Source organism: Microtus ochrogaster, chromosome 15 (assembly GCF_000317375.1).
Source record: "Microtus ochrogaster isolate Prairie Vole_2 chromosome 15, MicOch1.0, whole genome shotgun sequence".
NCBI lineage: Eukaryota > Metazoa > Chordata > Mammalia > Rodentia > Cricetidae > Microtus > Microtus ochrogaster.
In genome coordinates, this window is record NC_022017.1 from 38441504 (window position 1) to 38459816 (window position 18313).

The window sequence follows — 18313 nt, forward strand, 5'->3', positions numbered from 1 at the left end:
AAAAAAAGCAAAACTAAGCAACAGTCAACAGTGTCTGTCCCACAGTAGTCAGTGCTATTACTGTCGGTTTGTATCTTACAGCTTAGACGTGATGTTAGAAACATCACAGATGTTCTGTTTGTGTGGTCTTTAAGTTTAGTATTAGCACATGGTTATAAGATTAAGCTCATTGACACATAACTGTAGTCCCAGCTCCTTGGGAGACAAAAACAAGAGAACCACAAGTTTAAGGCCAGCCTGGAGTACACAGGGCCATATTTGGCCCTACTTGAAAGGGGGAAAAATAAAAAGATTAAGAAGTAAATGATTAGTACCGGAAAGATGATGACACAGCAGCTAAAGCCTGATGACATGACAGTCTCTTAAAGAAGGCTCTCGCTGCGCCATCCACAGAGTGGGCAGGGAGTGGCAGAGTCCAGAATGTCTGACAGCTTCCTGTTACCCTCACACACCAAGGCAGAGGCAGACCTTCAGAGTAAGGATATCACCATGCTGTCGCGTGTTTGGTTGCATGTGCCAGCACAGAGTTTTACATAAATAAATTTATTTAGCCGGGTGGTGGTGGCACTCACCTTTAATCCCAGCACTCGGGAAGCAGAAGCAGGATGATCTCTGAGTTTGAAGTTGGCCTGGTCTGCAAGAGCTAGTTCCAGGACAGCCAGGACTGTATAATGCCCTGTCTGGAAAAACAAAACAATAACAACAGCCAAAATAACCTCTCGCATGTCCTAGTGTGCTCTCTGTTGCTGTGATAAACACCATTACTAAAAGTAACTTGGGAGGAACGTGCTATTTAGCCTACACTTCCTGATCACAGCTCATCACCGGGGAACCCAGGACAGGAAGTCAAGCAGGAGCAGAGGCCGAAACCACAGAGAAATGCTGCTTAGTGGCTTGCTCAGCCTTCTTATAAAACTCAGCACCACCTGCCCACAGGTGGCACTGCCCAAAGTGGACTTGGCCTTCCCACACCAATCATTAATCAAGAAACTGTCCCATAGACATTCCCTCATAGAAGGACAGAACCAATTCCCACAAATTTTCTTCTGACCTTCGTACATACACTAACATGAAAATATCTTAATGCTAGTATAGCCGAGGATATGGCTCAGTTGACAGTGCTTGCCTGGTATGCACAAGGCCTTGAGTACCGGCGGTGGGTGGAAGGGGAGAGATGTGAAGAAGCCAAGTATGATAGTGCACACTTACCATCTCAACATACGGGTACAGCAGGGGCATCGGAAGTTTAAAACCACCCTGAGCCACATAGGCGTTCAAAGGTGGTCTCAGCATTGTGAGACCCTATCTTAGAGGGGGAAAAAAAGAGACAGAGAAGCGTTAGAGTATATCTGTGTCTATATGCAGTTCTCCTTTCTGAGGTTTCTGTTACCCATAATCACATATGGGCTATAGAAGTAAATGGAAAAATCTCAGAAAAACAATTCATGCATCTTAAATAGCTTTCACTGTAGTATTTTATTACTCCATCTTATTATTATGATTAATCTTTTATGAGACCTGCTTTATAGTGTGTCCATAGGTATATGTATGATCTGCTAGGTTTAGGGGAAAAACAGGAAACAGCTTTAGCACTATTTGTGCTTTTAAACGTGCATACACCTCACAGATGAGAGAGGACCGATTCTCACGCTCTTTTCAGTTGTTGTAGCTCTCTTTCTAATAATATTGCACTCTTTCAGTGGGAACCTGGATAAGCAGACGTCTGTGGGGAATACAGTTCTGCACTACTGCAGCATGTATGGCAAGCCGGAGTGTCTGAAGCTGCTGCTTAGGAGCAAGCCTACCGTGGACATTGGTGAGTGCGGCCGTTCTCGGACGTTCCCCGGGGCTGAGACTGCACATACATCACACTTAATGTTCCTTGCTTCTTAGATGGTATTCTAGATAATTAACTGACTTCATTCTTTCACTGTAGTTAACCAAAATGGAGAAACTGCCTTGGATATAGCCAAGAGACTCAAGGCTACCCAGTGTGAAGATCTGGTAAGCAAAACTGAGATGGGAGCTTTGTTAGACATCAGTAGCCTTTGAAATGTTATTCTGAAAGACTGAAATTGGGAAAAGATGAAGCAAATTGTTTTATTTCTAAATGTTAGATAAAAAAAATACAGGAACCTACTGAGGTGCGTTTGAAAGGGTGGAGAAGCCATAGATTTGTCTCCTAACTGCAGTTAGTTGTCACACTGGAGGTGAACAGCCTTGGTGGGGTTGAGGATTAGGACCATGCTTTGTATTTGCCAGGATGTCTGCTGCCTTGCAGCTAAGGGTAAAGAACTATTTAGGGAGTCACTTTCAAAAACTAGACAAGTAGACTATTGAATGTAATGGTTCTCCGCATGTTGAGCGCCATCCTCCCTCCTGCTTCCCAGCCTTCTGTACACACTCAGCTTTTTCACCCCACTAGTTCTTGGCTAATACTCTGTACCTCCACATAAGCGTGGTTCTCTTAACCATAGTGTATAATGGCTGCTCTCTGTTGCTGGCAGCATAAATCACAGACTAGACAAGCTGTAAAGAAAACAGGTTTATTTGGACCCATGGTTCAGAGCAGAGGGGCTGCATCTGTGGTGGCCTTTTTCCTTTCACAGTTAATCACACATGAGAGACATGGGAGTGCCTGTGATGCCTGATCTTTGTCCCTCTTCTAAAGTCACCAGTATTAGTGGCTCTTTCCTGATAACCTTATCTAATCTCCATCACCTCCCAACTGCCCTGCCTCTCAGAACCATACCCAAGTTTCCACCCTTTTAAGACTTTAGTCTTAAATTAAATTAAGTTTATCTTAATGGACTGGGAATAGTGGTGTGTGCCTATCATCCAAGCACTTAGGAGGCTTAAGTAGGAAGATCACAAGCGTAAGACAAACCTGAGCTTTATAGCATGGCATTGTAATAAGAAAAATAACTGCATTTCAGATGCTACAGCCCTAGCACATGAGAAAGAAAGGGTAGGAAAAGACATTAAATTCCACTGAATTTAAATTTCTTCAGCGTGTCAGATTCCAGGCCTGGCAGTTGTACTTTTTGTTGCTTTTGATACTTTCGTTTCTTTCTTGTTTTGTTTGGTTGAGTCATTGTGGGAGACTGCAGTGGAAAGGAGAAAAGGAAATGAAGATGAGGAGGATAGCTTCAAACTTCTAATCTTCCTTCCTCGGCCTCCCTAGTGCCAGGCCTTGCTCCGCACTCGCTGGCTGTATTTTGTATTCTTATTGTCCCATAAGATTATTTATTTTTAATTTGTGTGTGTGAGTGTTTTTCCTACATGTATGTCTAAGTACCACTTGTGCACCTGGTGCCTGTAGTGACCACAAGAGGGCACTGGATCATCTAGAACTAGAATTACAGGTCATTGTGGTGCTAAGAACCAGACCTAGGTTATCTGCAGGCACAGCAAGAGCCATTTCTCCAGTACCTGTATTTTGTACAGGTCCTTTGAGACTGTTTTCTCTACCCACACTTCATGAACTAGAGGAGAACCACAGATTGGCTCAAACTTCCAACTCTTTCTCATAAACCTGATGCCTCTTGATTTTATTTCCCAATCCAGAATCTGAAGTTCTAAGGATCTTTGCAGTAAGGAAACGTTTGCTTTTGGAGAAAATCATGCAGTCAGACTCAGAAAGATTCCAGCAGTGGATAGGTCTTCACAGTCCCAGAGCCAGTCATGCAGCCTCCCAACTTGTCTGGTTAGAGTGGAGCCCACTGGGCCATGTCATTGATCCTTTGGGAACAAGTGAGGGGGTGCTTGTGTATCGGAGTATTTGAGCATTTACATTAACTGGTGTGCATTTGCTGTTCCTTCCAGCTTTCCCAGGCTAAATCTGGAAAGTTCAACCCACATGTCCACGTGGAGTATGAGTGGAATCTTCGGCAAGACGAAATGGATGAAAGTGATGATGATCTGGATGACAAAGTGAGTGGGAGGGCTGCGCCCTTCCAGAGTTTCTGAGCCGCTGTCTATGAAATACATTGACTTGGGCCCTGCTGGGTGCCACTTTACAGCTAGACAACAGAACCTATGGAAAGATGAGAAATAGTCATTTGAAGGAAGTGGCACGTAGAACTGAGGGACCAGCCAGCAAACAGGCTGCAAGTCCAGCAGTAGTGATGTGACAGAGTTGAGGCTGAAGGGGTTCTGAAAGCCAAATTCCTTGCTCTTTAGGGACCTGTGGTCACTTTTTCTTCAGCTCTTCGACTGACTAGATGAGGCTCACTGACATTTTGGAGGGTAGTCCAAATCCTACTGATTTAAGTTGTAATCACTTTTAAAAGCTACATCTGCCAGGCATTGGTGGCGCACACCTTTAATTCCAGCACTTGGGAGGTAGAGGCAGGTGGGTCTCTTTGAGTTCAAGGCCAGCCTGATCTACAGAGTGAGTTCCAGGACAGCCAAGGCTACCTAAAGAAACTTTGTGGGGGAGGGGATCTACATCTAAACTGATGTTTAACTAGACCATTGTAGCCTAGTTAAGTTACAGAATTAGCCTTATAAACAGCTAACTAATACTCCTGTCACTTATGAAGAACTTACATGTGGTCTAAGTTGAACTAAATATTTTTCTTGCAACTCTGTCTTTTCTGAAACACACAGGAATGTGGTTATTGTTCCCAGAGAAAACTTAGACACAAAGAGGACTTGACATCTTTGAAGCTTTCTAGTGACAGAGACCATCACTAGGATTAAAGCCCAGGTCCCGGTGACTCTCATTGGTGGTGTTGAAGTACCTCCAAAAGTTGGCCATGTTTATCATGTGTGTGCCAGGCATTTCCTGTGTGCCAAGCAGGAAGTAAGGAGTGTTCAGACGCAGAGGTCCCAAAGCTCCCCTTTCAAAAGGAGAGACATGATAATTCAGATGATAATGTACCTGTCACACTGAGAGGTTGGGGGCTTCCTGAGCTCTAGATCTGCAGCCTTGGTGAGCCCTGACCATCTCATCAAGAAAGTAACACTAGACACAGGTTTCTGAGAGAAGTGGACATTGGCCAGAGAAAAATAGGGAAGATAAATCAACTCTTGCTGTGAGTGAGAAACATCCCCAGGGGGAAGGGGAGGAGGTGCCATGCAAGGTCAGGAGTGGTTTTTTTTAGGCCCAACCTTAAGCAGTCAGAAACCAGCAAAGGCTTATTAGCTGAACTCGGTTTCCCACCAGCCTTTGCTCCAGTATATACAGTGAGATGGGGGAAGAGATCACATGCTGGGAATGAGTTAAGAGGGTCTGTCTTAGGTCTCCATGGAGATTCAGGTGACGTGTAATTGCTACAGTTATATTTGAATGGCGCTAGTGAAACACTACGTGGGCGATTGGAAATGGTTTGCAGCCCAGTAATGTAGGGTGGGATTTAGAGATCCGAGCCATTGGCATGTGGGTAGCACCCAAAGCCAAGTGTGGAAGACAGGTGAAGGTAAAAGGTTTGTACAGGGCAAAGAACCTTGTGTAACAGATCATAGGTTACTGGGAATGTTCAAATGAGGCAGGCACATCCTTTGCAGGGAGGTGTTTGTTGAAGGCTAAACATAATCGTGACCTGACCTGTAACTCTGGTATGCCCTATTGATCCCTGACTGACACTCATTGGTGGAACTGTTAGTGATGAAGATGTAGGAGGTATAAAGTCTTCCCTTCACTGTGTCACTGCTGTGAAGCTGTGTTGATGGCTGGCATACCCACAGAGAGCCACAGGAACCAGGTGACCCTTGTCCACTCTCTGGACACCTCAGGGACAGTCCTTGAGTCTCATCTCATCTGTTCTTTCCTGTACCAGCCAAGCCCCATCAAAAAGGAGCGCTCGCCCAGACCCCAGAGCTTCTGCCACTCCTCCAGCATCTCACCACAGGACAAGCTGGCACTGCCAGGGTTCAGCACTCCACGGGACAAGCAGCGGCTCTCCTATGGAGCCTTCACCAACCAGATCTTCGTCTCTACAGACTCACCCACATCACCTACCACTGAGGCTCCCCCTTTGCCACCTAGGAATGCCGGGAAAGGTATGGGCTTAAGGAATGCTTGTGGGTTTGACCTCATGGCTGCTAGTCTGCTTTAAGGGGCAGAATATGGAACATACTGTCAGGGATAGCTTGAAATTGAGACTTGTTTCTCAGGCACCATTGGTGGCAAAGGTAGTATCATGGGTGTTCCTGGTTTGTTATCTTGTAGTAAGCGCCTGTGAATTATGTGTGCCTATCCTACAAAAAAGGAAACTAAGATTAAAAGAGATAAAGAAGCTTTTCAGTGTCACACAGCTAATACCCAGTCTGAGTACCACATGGCCTGTGCTCTTTGTAGTAGGACTATACTCTTGAGTCTTTGAAAGGCTACTTTTCTCTCTACTGAGATGCCTCTGTTAAACATGTGACTTGCTGGACTAAAGAGGTAGCTCAGTTGGTAGAAAGCTTGTCTTTTGTATACGAAGCCCTGGGTCTGATCCCCAGCACTGCGTAAAATTGCATGTAGCAATTGCATAATTGATATTCTTCCATATATAACCTGAACTTCATGCATTGTTTTGTTTTGTTTTGTTTTTTTGAGACAGGGTTTTTTATGTAGCCCTGGCTGTCCTGGAACTAGCTCTGTAGACCAGGCTAGCCTCTAACTCAGAGATACACCTGCCTTGGCCTCACAAGTGCTGAGATTAAAGGTGTTCACCAGCACCGCCCAGCTACCTTCATGCTTCTTAATCAAATTACTTACATTCTTTTTACAACTTCAATATTCATTTCCCTTTTCTTTTATTGCTTTCCACTCTAAAATATGAAATACCTACCATACGATTAGTTTCCTTTATAATTCTTCTTTCACTTGCTGTCCCTACTACTTACAGGATTCCTAGTCAAATGAATTACTATTACTGATTTAAAAAAAAAAAGCTGCACTACCATAGCAATATCCATAGCTATAATAGCCCTATTTAATTGGCTGGTACAGTAAACAATGAAATGGCCAGAAATTCATGATCACTATTGGCTGACTTTATAGCAAGTTTGAGAACAACCTGGATTTCTTGAGACCCTGGATCAAAAGTGGAGTGGGGGTTGTCATAGTGGTAGGTAGTATTTATGAGACACTTGCCTCATGAGAAGTCATACACCAAGCTCTTATTCATCCTAAGAATTCCGAATGAGGTAGGTACTACGGTTATTGGTGTCTAGCAAATTAGGGATTAGAGCTCACAAATGCTGAGTGACTAACTGCCTAAGGTTCTCATCTACCCGGAATCCTTAGCCAGATCCTGTATGAACAGAACCCACAGTCTTATACCCTGGGTGATGTTGTTTTCCCAGAGACTTGGGGAGGATTGCCTAGGCTGTTGTTACTCTGTATGTTACAGATATCTTCACCACCAGCCTTGCGTCTCAGGCCAGTGGAGATGGTTCCTGCTCTGTTACCACAAAACACTTGCCCTTTGTCTTCTTCCAGTCAGTGTAGAGGGTTAGTAAAGTGCAGAAATGCTAACAGCATCAATGGTTATTACTCCCAGGGCTACAGCTATGAGGTGCTCAAAGCTATAGCTGCCAGAGTCCAAATGAGGGATTCTCCCAACACAGGTTTGCCGCGCCTCCTGGTATACAATGACAGGCCTATTTGAATCACACTGGTGCTATTTTCTGGCAAATGTGAGCTTTATTCAAAACTGTTTTTTCACAGCTTATTCTCCATTGAAATCGTGTTATAAATGGGAGCTGTGTTCTTAGAGAGACCCCAAATGGCCTTGTAGATCTTAAATAATAGGGAACGTTACAATAAGACTTTGGCATGAGCAGTTCTCATCAAAGACAACCAGTGGCCTTAACAGTAAAGCACGTGGAAGCCAAGAGTTTCTACCATTCTGCAGTCTGCTAGAGCACGCTTTTAAAGACCACTAACAAATACAGCTACAAATCCATACTGTGTGAGCCCTGGGCTGTTCTCCCTCTGCAAAACCTGTACCCCAGCAAATCACATTTCTAACAACAAGACAGAGAGGAGCCGCCAAGCCTGATTATATGATGGAAAAATGGACTCCGAATGATTTCATGGGCCTGTCTTGACAGGCAGAGCCTGCACCTGTTCAGAGAGTCTTCCCTGACACCAGAACCCAAGAACCAACACACCCCACCCCCACCTCCTGCAACCTCCTTCTGTAATTTTATCTCACTGGGACGTAGAAAACCATAAAGTGCTCTATCTGGCTTAGTGCCAGGCATCACTGGCCTGCACTGAATAAATTCTAACTAGCTCTATAACAAAGACCCAGAAAACAAAGACTACGTTTATTTAATGGGTCAGCTGCTGAAACGGGCTTAGAGATTTGGCGATAGCAACCACAGTTAACTGAGGAGATAGGCCCCCTACCCCTTCCCTTTACAAATAAAGCCCATGCTTGAAAATGGAACTTGTTCTGCTGACTGTTGGCACTTCCCCTGGGACATCAGATTCCCAGCATTGGACTGTCTAATGCTGATGCAGACAGAGTCTCTAATGACAGTTACCAGGCACTGACCCATAGCTGCCCTTAGCCAGCTGGGCTCTCATGCTCTCACATGTGGAGAACTTGTACTGTTTAAGCTGGAATTCTTAGAGACCACTGTTAAAAAGCCAGCTGACACCCTGTGCAGAGGTACTTGTGTGTTGTAGTCCCTGTGTTTTTCCCAATCCATCCAGCTAACTGGCAGAACCATCTGCGTGAGAACAAAGCTGTCTTCAATCAGTCGTCCTTGGGATTAGAATTGCTTTCTCTTCACAGCAAGGAAAGCCCTGGTCCTTGACTATAGTAGAAGCTGTCCCCACAGACCTAAATTTAGGAATCTCTGGATAATGGCTTCCTATGTCAGAAGTGATACCTCTGACAAAGTCCCCACAAATAAGAGGAGTATAAAAGGCAGCAAGAGAGAGAATTCTTCTGAACCCAGCTATGGAATATTTTCAAAGCCCTCCAGCTGCTTCATTAGAATTCAGGAAGGTTGATCTAAATTGCTATCAGCCAATGCCTCCTGTACTTGAGTGGCACCCTAGTGAGTCTCAGAACTCAGGAGCTAAGTGTGCAGATATTCCTCAAGATCAGCAGCCCCTACCCAACACTTTAAATGCTAGCATAGAACTTAGTGTTTATATTAAAGCTAAGAGAATCCTGAAGGACAAGCACTGCCTGTATCCTGTTACACGTTTGTGAAACTGAGCCCTGGAAAAAAATTCTCTGCAGATCATACAGAGCTGAAGTAGGAGAGAGTTAAATCAGTCTGCCGCTTGTCAGCTCAGATGTCTTCTTTCCTCGTCAAGTGAAACCCACTCTTTCCCTTTCATGGAGTAGTCCTCAGTACCCATCGACACAATGTATGGAGACATGATTTTGGAACATGTGAAATACTCACTGCTCCAAGACACCCCTGTTAGGTCTGCTGGGCTGTGGCTGCAGCTGCTTCTGGAGTGGCAGAACATGGGGAACAGCAGAGCTGCACAGCCCATCCCACAGAAATGAGGATGTGCAGGTACATATTGCTTGCTTATGCTTGGTTGACTTCACTGTTTCACAGTGATTGTAAGGTTTAGAACCATGGCTGTCTGCCATGTTCACCTTCACGCCTTTTGTGTGTCACTGGCATAAATTTAAATACAACGTGAAATCATTGCCTCTCACAAGAGTGGTAGAGATAATTGAGAACTGTAGGAAACTCTTGGTACAATACCAGGCACCATGTGATCCATCAGGTTGGTCCTCTGCCTAGCTTTGGTACCTCTCTCTGCCACTGCCTCTTTTAAGAAAGGAGTTTTCAGCTGGGCATCATGATGTGCACCTTTAATCCCCACACTCAGGAGGCAGAGGCAGAGGCAGGTGGATTTCTGTGAGTTTGGAACCAGCCTCGTCTACAAAGGGATTTCCAAGACAGCCAGAACTACACAGAGAAACCCTGTCTGGGGGGGGGGGGAAAGAAAGAAAGAAAAGAAAGAAAAAAAGAAAGAAAGAAAAAGAAAGGAAGGAAAAGGAGGGGAAAGAAGTCTTCAGGGAACTATGATTATAAAGTAAGGAATGATTAATCTCAGTGAGCAGTAGTTGCTTTGAAGAACTAAATTTTTAAACTTTTAGAAACAGGAACAACTACTGCTGGAATCCAGAATTATTACTGCCCTAAACAGCACGTGGATACTTGAGAATACAAACCCTGACCCTCATACATCCTATGATGGAGACCTCCTACCTCACATAGGCTCTAACCTCAGTCTGCTACAGGAGCAACTTGTGTAAAAGCAGCGCCATACCTAGTACTGCAAGCCACAGTAGATGCTGTTGATGATAGATAACCTGGTACCACAAAGAATATTGAGCCATCGGTTTAGGTAGCAATACTAACCACCTTCATTAATCAAGGAATATGGTTTGAGAGTTAAAAAACCTTCAGATGGCTCCATCTGTGTCAGGCCAGACCTCAGCTACTTGGGCAGACTCAGATCCTAGAAAGCCTTTCCAACTTCCTTCCCTCTCCAGGAAGCTCCCTTTCCTCTGCTCACCAAGCCCCCAGGATTCCTTCTCCTTAAAGGCCAGTCTAGCCCCGTGTCTCTAATCCTGTATTTAGTTGACTCTGCTGAGTTTCAGGATCTTTATCCAGAAGGAAGGATTTGGCATTTGCCTTGCTGAGTCACTGCTTTGAGCATACACAGTAAAGTGGCGAGCAAATGAGTCTGCACAGTTCTGCCAGAGTGTGCTCATTCCACAACTATTTCAGGAGCAGAAATACAGGACAGAGCGAAGAATGTCTTTGTGAGCTCACACAATAGTAAGAAAGCAAGCACGAAATGCGCCATCGGGTCAGTAGGGGGCGATGCAAGAGGAGAGCTAAGCTTGCTGCTTTGAAGGACAAGATTTGCATTTCATCCTGTCCCAGTTAAAACTCCTCTAGGACAGGGCCTATGTATAGGTTTTCTTAGCACATTGTAAGAGAATGGTGTTCATCTGTGTCAGGGGCTATTAAATTTATAAGAAAGAATCAGTGAACGTATACCCCAAAAATATATAGCTAACGTAAGGAGTAGGCACACACAAAACTAGACCACATGTCCTAGGGAGGTGACAGTTCACTTGCTGAAGAGCCCTGTATAAAATGTCTGTAACAGTTCTACTAAATACAGCTGTGCAAGCATTTTATGCACAGTATCTCCTTCTCAGAGGTCGGTGGTAGAAGTCAGAGACAAGTGCAGAGACACAGACCACTCGGCTTACTGCCGTGGCTTGCCATCGGGAAAGGCACCACTGGCTGAGTCAGACAAACCTGGGATTTTCAGCAGCAGTGCTCATAGCCTGATGCTTTGTCATTTCTGGGACTTGTGTCTCCTGGGACAACCCTGTGAGTAGCTTCATATAACAACTCATGGACTTTGCCTTTCAGTCACATTGGATTTGTATTTAGCTTGGGCTTTATGGTTTTTATTGTTTTGGTGACCTTTATAAATTTCTCACATTCCCTTTTATTATTATTTTAATAATTATTAAAGTGTTATTATTTTTTTTTAAATAAAAACTTGTAAATGAATAGAAACTTTATACACCCAAACTAACCAGACCTTACAGTTAAAATAGACATTCAGGGCCGGGCAGTGGTGGTGCACACCTTTAATCCCAGCACTCGGGAGGCAGAGGCAGGCAGATCTCTGTGAGTTTGAGGCCAGCCTGGTCTACAAAAGCATGTTCCAGGACAGACTCCAAAGCTAAGAAGGAACTCTGTCTCAAACCCCCCCCACACACACACCAAAAAGAAAAACGGTGTTCAGAAAGGAAGCTGTGATGTACCAGATTTTTTGCTTAAACACCTCACATGAAACACCTCGGGCTAACCAAGAGCTTTGTCTTCAACAGGGACCATTGACTCAGGCTCTTTGGTCAAGTCAACCTGACTTCTGGTTATGGAAAAGGAAGAAGAGGAAAGCCTGATTTCTCTTGCATGGGGAGGGTGGTGGTGGTGTATACATAATGGTTACAGAAGCAATACTTTTATCAGAAAGAGACTGAGGGCACATGAAAAGCTAAGGCTGTTCTTGTCACTCTGACAGCTCCTTCCTTCCAAAGTCTTTCTCTATGTAATTATACAGTGCCTGCCTTTATATACTGCTTGTTACAGTGATTAACATACACTTCCCAGTCCTTTAACTACCATACTATTAAAAAATTGGATTTGTTATATGGGAGGATCAGCCATATAAATTTAAGGGATGTTTGTAGAGCATGTTATTATAACAAATAATAATGAATTGTAGTCTTGAAAATCGTCAAGAGTGGTAGACTGAGTGTTCTCACTACAGTAAGTATACGAGATGATGAATGTTAATTCGCTAGTTGAACCATTCTACACTGTGTGCGCGTTTCAAATCAGTGTAGTGTACCCAATGGACATAAGACAACTTATTGAATAAAAAATGTAAAAGGAAAACCGTTAGGAAAATAGGACTTTTATCAACATTACCAGAGTTACTTAAATATAACTTTAGTCATTAAGTCTTCTGTAGGGCATGTTAGAATGTGCAAATTACAGCTCTACAGATGAGCTTTTCGAAAACCTGTGTAGATAATTTTCTGTGAAATTTGAAAGTTTCACTTTTAGTTGGTCTTGAAGTAGAAGACCTGAGTTTTCTACTTGATTGAAACCTAAACGCGCAACATACAGGAAAATCATCCTGCTGGCTTGCACCAGGAATTTTTTTGCATGGATGTGTATTGAGTGCCCAGGCTATGGCAGGCACCAGCACTGGGAGACAGATAGGCAGTTCTTCTCCTCTGTGGAAGTGTGCAGGTAGGGAAGGAAAAAGAGCAGTTGCTATGGTGCAAAGCAGGGGACATTCTAGTTCCTAGAAACCTTGTTGAAGTCCAGACATTAGTAGCATTCACTCCAGAGAAAAAGGAGGTAGTAAAGAAAAGTTCTGGATAAGGTTACATCTGAATCCCCTTTTTTTAAAGAAGGGCAACAAAGTATATTGTATAAAATTCTCAAATAATTAATAAAAATATTGTGGTTTTTTTTTTTCATTTTAAGATGAGGGTAAGAGATTGAAAAGATCCCCACTGTGTGTCTAAGGATCCTATACAGAAAGGCTTAGTGTAGTCAGAGAAGCAAGCTGTTTTCAGGGCTGAACGCCTGGGCCAGAATCAGATCATAGTTCACTGAGTTGTAGCTTCGCGTCTTCTTTGGCCAACTCCCTAGATCTTTGGATCTGGATTCTGCTTGGTTGGTAGTGCCTGGGTGACTACTGTATGCAATTATCCCTGAAGTCACATACACATAGCATCTTGCTTCAGTATTTAGTACTGGACAAAATTTGCTGCAGTATCATGTGGCCTTTCATAAGATGCACTTCACCAGATCGTCTCTAGATGGCAGTAAAGATGAAAGTACAAGAGAAACTCACCATTGTCAATTATCTATTTTGAATTTACTTCCTTTTCCTCATACTGAACATTGCCATTTTTCTCGTGAGCCACACAGAAAGTGCTGCCCTGGACCGGAGGATCCAATAGCACTGACTGCTAGGACAAGTGCCTCTCCCATTCCTGGACCTGCTTTGTTCCTGTCCAGTGGGATCTGCCATGCCAAACCTCTTTTCTTGGATGCATGATAGCCAGCATCAGATCTATCTCACGGAGTTATATTAACAGTTAAAAGAATAATATGCAGACACCACTGTTGAAGATGGCAAAGCATTGCACAGGTGCCAGGATGTAGTTAAAAGTCTCCTTATTGTGAAAATGGTTTCTAAAACTTGAGTAACTAATAGTGTGACTAGGCATTGGTTTAAAGTAACCATAAAATACTGTAGTGCGGCACATCAGAATCTGTTCTGTTACTATGGTCATTTAATCCTAATGCAGACTGCTGCTTTACTCAGATGAGCATTGTTTACTGCCACAATTAGGCTATCTTTGAAAACTTGTGACCTAATCCCCACTAGTACTAACTATTAATTAATAATTAAAACTATCTTAAGTTTGTGCAGGAAGAAGGCCAGCAGTAATTAAGATTTTCTTTTCATACAGAATGTAAAAACTTCTTTGGAACATTTCTGGATTACCAAGTATCTCCTGCCCAAGTCAAGCATTTGGCATGACAGTATTCTTAGCTTCCTTCCCCTCCTGTTTGGCTTCACTTCCCCCCCCCCAAATATTTGTCGACATGGTTAAAGCAGGCCTATAGCTGTATTTTCTTTCTTTTTTTTTTTTATAGCTGTATTTTCTGAAGAAATACCCATGCCAGTGCCCAGCACAGTGCCTGGCATACACACTCACTTCAAGAATGTGTATTGATACCCCCCTGACTGCTGCAGAACCAACTTCATTAGCTGCCGTTCAGACTTTCAGTACGACATATGGTTTGGGATTTCCAGAATAATACAATATTAGAACAAAAAGTTTTCCAAATTGTTTTTTCTAGGTCAGTTTAGATCCCTCATTATTTAGGGGAAATTTTTTAAGGAAAACTTGTTTGCTGACTAAGCGGAAAGCTGTAGTAGAACTAAAAACTCTGCTAACTGAACACTCTAATCCCTCAGCCTGTGGGCACTGACTCTCCCAGCCCCTCTCTTGGTCTTGGTGGCAGTGGAGTATGCCTTCCTCTTAAGTAGATTCTGTGATTTCCAGTGAGTGAGTTACTGGCTGAAATATGTGTGTGCTTTCTTTTTACCATTGCATCTGCCTGAGGGACGGAATCCTTGAGCCCTCGGTGTTGATCAGCATTTGTTACCACTGCCGGGTTTTTGCTTTGCCTTGCTTTTTAAATGAGCTCTCATCTCATTTCCGACTGAGTGTGTGACTCTTGAACTCCTTGATTCCCCCGCCCCCTTAACCTCCCAAGAGGTTGGGATCATAGGCTTGTACCACCATACCTGGCTTGGGTGGGATTTTGTTCCTTAGAAATACTTACTCTTTTCTTTTCTTGTAATTTTTTTAACCAAGTTTTTTTTCCTCACTATTTATCACTTGAATTCTTACTGTGCTCTTTCTCCCTAGTTCCCAACAACTTCACACAGTGTGTTTTGATCATATTTACCACTGGCTCATTTTCTCAGATCCATCTCCTTCCCTAGCCATTAACTTTGTCCCTCGCCTTTCCATTTTTTAAACCCATGAAGTATAATCTGTGCTACACATTTATTCTAGGATGTATGGCCTTCATTGGATGGTGGTCACAATCCATCTTGGACCACACCTTTAAGGAAAAGTGACTCTCTGTCCCAGCAGCTATCAAATACCACTAGCTCTTTAGCTAGGGGCAGGACTTGGTGCCCACTTGCCCTCTCCATGCTGGAATCTTGCCTGGCTTCAACTTGCACAGGTCTTATGAGTGCTACCTCAACTGCTGTGAATTCATATGTGCAACCTCCTGCTGTGTTCAGGAAACAGTTTCCTTGTGCTCATTCACCACTTCTGGCCTTTATACTTATCCCACAAAGGTGGTTGAGTCTTGGGAGGAGAGGATGTGATACAGATGTTTTGGTTAGGGCTGAACATTCCGCTAACCACAGATCTTAAAATCCATTTGTGAATCAGTGGGCTGATGGACTCCCATGTTCTACCCACATTTTGATGAGTGATTACATACTTACTGTTCTGTGTCTGTGAGACTGGGATTAACCCTCCTGCCCCCGTTCAATTTCCTTTCTAGGTCCTACTGGCCCACCTTCTACACTCCCTCTAAGCACGCAGACCTCTAGTGGCAGCTCCACCCTGTCCAAGAAGAGGCCTCCTCCCCCACCACCCGGACACAAGAGAACCCTGTCCGACCCTCCCAGCCCACTACCTCATGGGCCCCCAAACAAAGGCGCAATTCCTTGGGGTAAGTTTTCCTAAAGTCAGGGTCGAAGCTGCCCAGAGCCCGATAGTCGGGGGGACTCTACTGGTCACTGGACAGTTTGCATGATAGGAAAACCGTCCAAAGTGCACACACCCTGACCGAGGTCTTAAACATGTGAATATGGTTATACCTGCCTTCTAAGGCCAGGAAACATTTTGAAAAGTTTGGGGCCACTCAAAACTATAGTAATAAATACAGTGTTCTCTGATATCATCAGGGAGCTGGTTCTAGAACACACACCACAAGACACCAAAATCTGCAGATGCCCCAGTCCCTCTTATATAGTGTGGCATGGTGTTTCTATAACCTGAACATATACACTTTAAACCCGCTCTAGACAGCATGTCTAATGGAGTGTAAATGTGAGGTTAAAGAAAACAGAAAAGGGGTCCATGTTCAGTACGTACTTTTTTCCTCCCACAGATGTAGAGGGCCAAATATTATACTCACAGGAACTGAGCATATCCTAAGTCTCAGCAAGAATAGCAACTGTTTGAAGTGGGAATTATGGCTCTCATAGAACTCAGAACAGCGAAATAATGGACTAAGGTTAGGGACTGTCTTCATGCTAACTAGAGTGATTGTCTAATTTGCACAAGGCCCTGGGTTCAATCCCAGTATCAGAAAAAGAAAAAAAGAAGAAAAGAAAAACAAAAAATCCACTCCTTTGTGATAACCAGAATAATTTTCTTGTAAAACTGAAATCTACCTTAGACTTGCTTCTTCACACCTTTAAGGACTTCCTGCTGAGCTTCAGACAAGAGCTGGCTTCTTATATCAAAGCACTGTGCGGGAGGGTCTCTACTCTGTCCTGGACCCATCACCTCCTGGTCTCATCATGTGCTCTATCCAAGGACCTCATCTTTTTTGGCATTCTCGCCAGTTTGCCTCCTTGGCTCCTTTCTGTTTTCTTCCAGAACACTATCAGAGTTAAATTCTTTGCATGTTTTGCCTACCCTGCTAAAATGAGAGCTCCATGAGAGAACCATCTTTGTCTGTTCTCACTTGTGTGGAATACCGTGTGCCACAAACTGGATATTCAGGAATCTCTTTAAGAATGAGTAGCCTTAGCCAGAGTGAGCTGGACACTGGCTGCATGGACTTATCTTGTCTACAAAACACTACTACCGGCAACACCAACAGCAATACCTTCACCTTGCCTGCTATCCTGGCTGCAGCACATAGGTCACCATCATCCAGTAGCCCAGCACAGCCTGACCCACACACATGAACTCTGCCAAATGAGCACACTGGTCTGTGTCTTACCTGTTCCCATCAGAGGATTCCATTGTGGCTTTTTTCTTTCCCTTTTTATAAATTGTGCTTAACACCTGATAAGTAATTCAGTGTAATGGACATTGGACATAAGAATTTTTCAAAAGCTTAGCTGAATTGTTCTGATTTGTTTTGTTTAGTTGCTGAAGAAAAGCCAGAATATACACTTTAAAACTATCACAGTCTGTCCCAAATACCACAGAATGTGGTGTGTGTGTGTGTGTGTGTGTGTGTGTGTGTGTGTGTGTGTGTGTGTGTGTGTGTGTTGTAGCCACTCCTCTGAGTCAGCAGACCTACCCAGGACACCTGTCATTTCTGTTGCTTGAGCCATCTCAGTTCCTTGTTCCCAAGGAGCTCACGGTATTATGAGGCATTCAGAGGAGTCTGCATTACTGTCTTATCAAAGTGCATATGGGCATGCCGGAAAATGGAGTGTGAGAATACATAAAGAAGTCAACTCAGGACACCTTTGAGATGGATCTGCATGATCAGAAATAATCAAGGCAAACGATTGAAGGCACACAGGATACTGCATTCCAAGGCTTCCAAGAGTCCCAGATCTGTTAAAAACCAGACTTTGCCAGATAACATCCCCCAGACCCTACAGGCTTTCTGTGGACTTCATCCCACAGTGAAGATTCTTCGCAGACTTCACTGAGCTTTGATCCTCTGCTTGCTTCCTGTGTGCTTTACTGTGCTCCTTATGGAAACAGAAACAGCCCTCAAATCAATTCATGTCATTTCTGTTTTCCAGCTCTCTAGCACCTGGCTTTTCTTTTTATCACAATATTGGGGATAAGGCCTTTTCCCATAGAAACTCAGTTGTTACCTTATTATAAAAGTTACTGTCACCAGGTGGTGGTGGCGCATGCCTTTAATCCCAGTACTTGGGAGGCAGAGGCAAGCGGGTCTCTGTGAGTTTGAGGCCAGCCTGGTCTACAGAGCTACTTCCAGGACAGGCTCCAAAGCTACAGAGAAACCTGGTCTTGAAAAAAAAAAAGTTACTGTCAGCCAGATTGGTGTCACATACCTTTAATCCCAGCACTTGGGAGACAGAGGCAGAAAAGTTTCTGAGTGTAAGAACAGCCTGGTCTACAAAGGGAGTTTCAGGACTACACAGAGAAGCCCTGTCTCAGGAAACCAAAAAAAAAGGGAGGAGGGTGGGTTTAAGAAGTTACTGCCTGTTTGGATGCTCACCTTACTAAACCTGGAC

At 43.8% G+C, this 18313-nt stretch overlaps 1 protein-coding gene across 9 annotated transcripts in view; it reads left to right on the forward strand.

The window, feature by feature from the left end:
• The window catches only part of Asap1 (ArfGAP with SH3 domain, ankyrin repeat and PH domain 1), a 287931-nt gene that overhangs the window by 250800 nt on the left and 18818 nt on the right, over positions 1-18313 (forward strand). For 5 of the 9 annotated variants that reach the window (XM_026782793.1, XM_026782794.1, XM_005354549.2 and 2 more), the window contains 5 exons: positions 1701-1816; positions 1937-2004; positions 3826-3933; positions 5784-6006; positions 15637-15807. In XM_026782793.1, coding sequence (XP_026638594.1) covers positions 1701-1816; positions 1937-2004; positions 3826-3933; positions 5784-6006; positions 15637-15807 — 686 coding nt within the window. The remainder of the gene's footprint in view (positions 1-1700; positions 1817-1936; positions 2005-3825; positions 3934-5783; positions 6007-15636; positions 15808-18313) is intronic. The other 4 variants (XM_026782796.1, XM_026782795.1, XM_026782797.1 and 1 more) reach the window with 1 other exon arrangement.